This window comes from Phalangium opilio, unplaced genomic scaffold (assembly GCF_054372755.1).
Source record: "Phalangium opilio isolate 3A_F unplaced genomic scaffold, DU_Popi_V2 ptg000229l_1, whole genome shotgun sequence".
Lineage (NCBI taxonomy): Eukaryota > Metazoa > Arthropoda > Arachnida > Opiliones > Phalangiidae > Phalangium > Phalangium opilio.
In genome coordinates this window covers 335574-341818 of record NW_028324220.1, presented here as the reverse complement: position 1 = coordinate 341818, position 6245 = coordinate 335574, and the positions used below count along the sequence as shown (strand labels likewise).

At 40.5% G+C, this 6245-nt stretch overlaps 2 protein-coding genes across 2 annotated transcripts; one reads left to right on the top strand and one right to left on the bottom strand.

The window, feature by feature from the left end:
* Positions 1-1776: 1776 nt before the first annotated feature.
* Positions 1777-3114, top strand: LOC149614021 (uncharacterized protein F54H12.2-like). The gene has a single exon (XM_089857987.1). The coding sequence runs from the start codon at positions 1777-1779 to the stop codon at positions 3112-3114; it is 1338 nt and encodes a 445-aa protein (XP_089714113.1).
* Positions 3115-3588: 474 nt separating this feature from the next.
* On the bottom strand, positions 3589-4784 carry LOC149614020 (uncharacterized). The gene is made up of 4 exons (XM_089857986.1): positions 4660-4784; positions 4483-4544; positions 4131-4412; positions 3589-4052 (listed from the first exon to the last, which is right to left on the bottom strand). The coding sequence occupies exons 1-4, from the start codon at positions 4782-4784 to the stop codon at positions 3589-3591; spliced, it is 933 nt and encodes a 310-aa protein (XP_089714112.1).
* Positions 4785-6245: the final 1461 nt, after the last annotated feature.

Here is a 6245-nt window from a genome sequence, read left to right as displayed (position 1 = left end):
TACCGCTATTTTACGCAAAACGACACCTACAAATACATTGACGTATTACCCGACTTATTGGAATCGTATAATAACAACTACCACAAATCAATTAAATGCAAACCCACTGAAGTGACAGAGGAAAATTCGAAAGAAATCTGGTTAAATTTGTACGGAAAAGTAAACTTTTCGCCGCCGTTTTCATACCCCTTTGAAATTGATGATTTAGTTAGAATAAGCAAAAATAAAAGAACGTTTGAAAAAGGGTATTGGGCCAATTATACCGAAGAACTATTCAAAGTAACAGAACAAATCCCGAGAGATCCACCCGTATATAAACTGAAGGATTTGAACTCCGAGCTCATTTCCGGTGTGTTCTACAAAGAGGAAATACAGAAAGTTGGCAAGGACCTAGAAAACTGTAAATTTAAAATTGAAAAACTATTACGAAAACGTAAAAACCTGACGGTACTAAAGAACTCCTCGTACGGTGGAGAGGGTATAGTTCCGAATTTGATTCCTGGGTGCAAGAAATCGACGTAAAATGAGTTTCTACATCACATTACCCTCTGACTCGTCAACGCAATATTTCAAAGGAAATACTATAAGCAAGTTCAGAACGTATCTACCGGAATCTATAACACTAGAGGGATCTCACGAGGTTGCTCTGGCTGAAATAAGCTATCCCAGAATATGGAATAATGTAAAAAGGGAGTGCATAGTTCGCATTTGGGATAAATCGTTCGAAGGTGTTGTTTCGGATGAATTCCCAGAGGAAGGTTCCGGTTTAGGTGAATCTGAAGAGATAATAAACGGAGTGAATGAAAACCGGGATATAGCCATAGTTATACCTCCCGGATATTACGGTTCTGTAGAGGAATTACTCGAAATATTGTCAATCGACGATGCTGGTGCTACTGAAAAAATAAAATCTAGGGTTGAGTTCTCATACAACAAACCAAATCGACGGGTGATGGTTGAGTTAAAAGGGACGAACCAACTTTATATCCCAAGCGAAATTGCCGTTATTATGGGGTTCACTAGGAAACCAGAGAAAGACGTTACCGTGGTCACTTCCATGACGGCCCCATTCAGTTGCGATATGGATGCTGGAATGCACTCCTTATTCGTATACTCTGATATAATTCAGTCTCGATCAGTAGGAGACTCTGACGTTCCTCTCTTAAGAATTATAAGTATCAACGGGAAGGATGGAGACACGGTGGAAAAAGAGTTTGCTAAACCTCATATGCCCATAGCGAAAACCAAGTTCCAGACAATTGAAATTAATATTATGAGTGAAATGGGTGAACCGGTTAAGTTCGAACGTGGGAAAGTTCACGTCACTCTTCATTTCAGACCCAGAAGAACTTGGCACTTGTTATAAGAACTACGTTGAATTCAATCCCCGCCCCATTTATGACGTGATCATGGATCCATCCCAGTATATAGAGGTTTGGCCGTGCAACGTGGTTATGGTCTGGGGTCAATTATCTCCTCGGCGTTCAGATCAGCCATGCCATTACTTAAAAGGGGTGCCACGTTCCTAGGTCGAAAGTTTTTAAACACTGGCGCGAAAATTGCGACGGATTATACAAGCGGTGTACCCATTAAACAAGCATTGAGAACTAGGGGTAAAGAAGCGGGTAAGGAAACATTGAGAAGGGCGGCCGAAGAAGTGACCAAGCTAACTGGAAACGGACGTAAAAGGAAACGCAAAGTGTCACCCATCATCAGTTCTGTTCGAACTAAGAAGAAGAGAAGGTCGTCATCTTTAAACCCGGATATATTTTCATAATGTCGCTCGCACACCCAAACTCTATGAACAGAGTCAGCTCGGAACTATATGTTTTTCACGTACCCTATACCCAAACTGGGATAATAGGAAGTCAATGGGTGGAGTATAACTCTACCTCCAACGTAGATGAAAATCAGGCTATTATATTTCCCGACACCGGGAACTCCGAGTCATACATGGACTTGAAAAACACGCTCCTGCATTTACAAGTAAAAGTGGTTAAAGCGGATGGGTCTCTACCGAAGGCCGCTGTGTACGATGCGAATGGTACTTTGACAACTCAGGCGGATAAAGTTGGGACCGAAAACCTATTACACTCCAGTCTATTTAGTGAACTACACGTATCTTTGAATGATACATCAGTCACATCATGTCCTCAACAATACGCATTCAAGAGCATGATTCAAACGCTATTGACATTTGGTGGTCCAGCGAAAAAGAGTTTTTTGACCGGGGCACTATTCTACAAAGATACGGCGGGGCATTTTGACGACTTTTTCGAAAATGAAGGGTTTGAGAAACGGAGTAAATTCGCCCAAAATGGGGTTATAGACTTGATCGGTGTCGTACACGCCGATATATGCCAGCAAAATCGCTTCATCCCTAACCTGGTCGATGTGAATTTTAAATTTATCAAAAGTCCCAACGAATTCTGCTTACATGCGGATGGAATTAAAGCGAAAGTTATATTTACCCACGCTTCGTTATTCATAAGAAGAGTTAAACTAACCCCCGAGATTATGATATCACACGCTAAAACCATGGATTTGGCCACGATGAAATACCCCATAACACGTACGGAATGTAATACGTTTTCCATATCTCAAGGAAGTAAGATAGCAGTCAAAGACAATTTATTTAGCGGTCAACAACCGAATAAAGTTGTAATTGGATTTGTAGACCAGAACGCGTTTTTGGGTGATTATAAAAAGTCGCCTTTTAATTTTAAAAATGAAGCGGTGACTCAAATCACCTTATCCGTTGATGGGGTTAGCGTACCCCATAAACCCTTAAACCCCACCTTTAACGATAACCTATGTATGAGATCGTACGCCAATCTCTTTCTTCAAACCGGACAATTGAATATCGACGAGGGTAATTTCATTGACCGTGACGAGTTCGCCAATGGTAATGCTCTTTTCGTATTCGACTTGACCCCCGACCTGAATGGTAGTTCGACTGAAAGTTTCAACTTTATAAAGAACGGTAGTGTCCGATTGGAGTTAATATTTGCCGAAGCGCTACCGGCTACAATTGCCGTCGTTTACTATTCCGAATTCCAATCTTTGATTGAAATTGACAAAAACCGAGCCGTTTTATTCGATCAAAGCTCATAATGGACTCTCGACAACTTGAGAAAATATTAAGGCGCGATCCATACACTAGGAATTTGTTCCGGGGAATATTTCCGGCCGATAAACTACCACTAACTGTTAAAACATTTCCATCTCTATATATTGTGAACACTGATACGTCTAAAGGGACAGGCGAACATTGGACGGTTATATACATTTCGAGGAAAAAGAATACTGAATTCTTTGAAAGCTATGGAAATCCTCCGGATTTATTTAAATTTAATGATTTTGTAGAGCGAAACAGCCTAACTGTTACGTTTAATTCACGCCAACTACAGGGGGAATTAAGTCAAACTTGTGGTGGGTATTGTGTCTATTTCTCGTTGTATAGATGTAGGGGAGTTAAAATGTTTGATATAATAAAACGATTTTCTAAAAATAAAAATGTTAATGATCGTATGATTTCTGAATATATGTATAAGAATTTCTCAATAAATTTGTCATAATTTTTTCTCTTTATTTTGTATTTATATGCCCGTGGGCTAGAGTGGAAATACCGTCATTTAAAATATGTCTTTTATCGTCACATGGGTTTAAACAGAGTTTTGTTTGTCTCAAAGTTTTAACAATGTGCTTCTCATTAACGATTCTAACCATCTCCGCGGTGGTCAGCTCGCGGTTCAGTAAGCATTCGCGATAATGCGCGTGCCGGACGCGTTTCCGCACGACGCGCTTGCAGACTCCCTTACACGTCTTCTTCTCTCCCTTGGCCGACAGGATACTATACATTTTGGGTCTAAGCCCACAAAACTCCATGATCGGAGTACCGTCCAATTCATCTTTGAATTTACCCAGTTTTTTCTTGTTAGCATCGCTGTGAAGTGGATGGTCACGTGGGTACCCCGAGAAGTCATACAGTTCAGCCCGAGTGGCGAAGTCCGCGTACAGATCTTTAGTCTCGATGTGATAGGTGAGACTGTCTGTAAATAAACGGTTTGTTAGCATGGAAACAAATAACATATAAAACATCGGACACAAATAACATATGTAAAACATACCAGTATCGGTGAAAAGGAGTTTCGCTCTATCCCCGTATTGTGCCCGAATTTCATCGTAATGAAATCGGTACATCAATAACTTTGACAAATCCAAGATGACGAACCCTGTATATATAGGTCGGTTCAACACCAACTTCTTCTTCGTTGAATGAATCCCAACCAGTTCATTGTGAAAAACCGTGAATTTTTCAAAGGCGGGAGAACTGGCCTTTTTGACCGCCTTTTCCCGAGTGGTTACTAATTTGAAATCCTGTCGATTTCTCAGGTTTTCCATGGTTTTTCCTGAAAAACAAGGGAAAAAATATATTTTTATTAGTCTACTTATTATTGTTATTATTTATTAATTGCATACCAAATTCTGCGTTGTTCATTAGTTTGAATAGATCCTTCTCGAAGTCGTCTGTAGCCAATTTCCTTTTTTCAGTGTTAAAATCAATGTACTCCTTTAGCCAAGCACCTTGCTCAAACTTTAAGATCCGGTGGATTTTGGTGAATTTTGGTGATTTTTAAGCCTTTCGACACGTAATACTTCAAATTACGATAATGCACCACATATCTCTCCTTGTTGAATAGATTTGGGACTAGTTTGGGTAAGGATTCCTTAATTTTTATATTCAAGGATGTCATCTGGTTCTTGGAATATTCCGAGAGCATCTAAGGTTTTATCGTCATAGATTCCGGAGCCAGTGGATAGCAGTTATGTTCATTGTGGAGTGATTCGGGGTATTCTGAATCCACTTCTACTATATATCCCTCTGGTGCTGTATCCGTACACTCTAAAACGTCACGTTAGGAATCCTCCGTGGGATGAACCCATCGGAATTTTTTCATTGGTAATGCGTCGCACATGACCGTCCCGTAGAGGTTGTTGCAATCTGTTGATATGATACGTTAGTCGCTATCTCCAATATTAGTTTGATTAAAATACATACCCAGATAACATATGTATCCTTCTGGTTTTGAACCATCATATCCATCTATATATTTATTATTGGCCTCTGCGAGTCGGTGACTTATCATTGAAACTCCTCCTCGAATTCCCTTTTCAATGAAGAGGTGCATATCTTCGTCCAAAAGCAGATCTAACCGCACCTTTGTCAGGTGTAGAGCCGCCTGCCAAGCGTAACCGGGACCGGTGTATGAATGGGCAGGGTCAAGGTGGTAGTACGTCATGCACATTTTCCTGAAGTTCTGGAAGACATCGGCCAAAAGTAGGGTGTCAGACAAGACGTACAAGTTGTGGTACTCCCCTGTAAAGATATGGTTTAGTTATTTTATGTAATCTTCTCTAACAAAATATATATCTACCTAAATTTTGAATATTGAATGCTCGCCACACGTTTTGTGCGTGAGTGTAGTCTTCTTGGCTCAGGGGTTCGTCTGTTAAATCGTTGTGGAAACAGTCTATTGGAGGTAGTGGTTTCTCAATGAAGCGCTCCTCTGAATCCATGTACGAGTATGGATACACCCCCTTTCGAACCAGAAATGACACCTCCGTTGGGTTGAAAACAGAATTCCACAAAGGGAATTTAGTTTGACCCCCTTTCGCTACATTGGAAACTAATGTTTCGAGGGACGCGGAAGGAAACGAATGCTGTCGATGAATCGAAGACTACCGAGGGAGAATGAAATATAGGTCTCGCTATTGGATGCGATACAGTCAATCTTCTACTTTTTAATAATTGCAATATGTTGCATTATAAGATGCGCGTCATATCTGTGGATGTGAATTGTGATGTAAGGAAACCAATCACACTATTATCAACAATGAATTTAAAAAAAATACCTGCTAAGGTTGTGCATGACGACTGGGATAAATTTAGGCGCTTTTAACTTGAGGTTGCAAGATTGACATGCGCTCCCCCTATATGCTCCTGTATAGTGGTCGTGATCACGTGTTTTCACAGATCGTTCTGTGTATGGTTCCTCGCAAACGTAGCAACAAGTGGATGCTTGAAACGCCGCCTCCTCATCTGGTGTTAGTTGCATCGGGATGTTCACTTTCAATTTTTCAGCTATAACGTCCAATTCGTCTAAGAGCATTTTTAGAAATTTGATGGCTCCATCATCGCCTCTGTACGTCTCATGTTTGACGAGATTCCCTGAAAATAAATT

Coding starts and splice junctions, on each gene's coding strand:
- LOC149614021 (XM_089857987.1), top strand. CDS start 1,777: ATGTCGCTCGCACACCCAAACTCTATGAACAGAGTCAGCTCGGAACTA.
- LOC149614020 (XM_089857986.1), bottom strand. CDS start 4,784: ATGCTCTCGGAATATTCCAAGAACCAGATGACATCCTTGAATATAAAA. Junction 4,545..4,659: donor GTGCATTATCGTAATTTGAA/GTATTACGTGTC, acceptor CACTGAAAAAAG/GAAATTGGCTACAGACGACT. Junction 4,053..4,130: donor ACTCCTTTTCACCGATACTG/GTATGTTTTACA, acceptor GTTTATTTACAG/ACAGTCTCACCTATCACATC.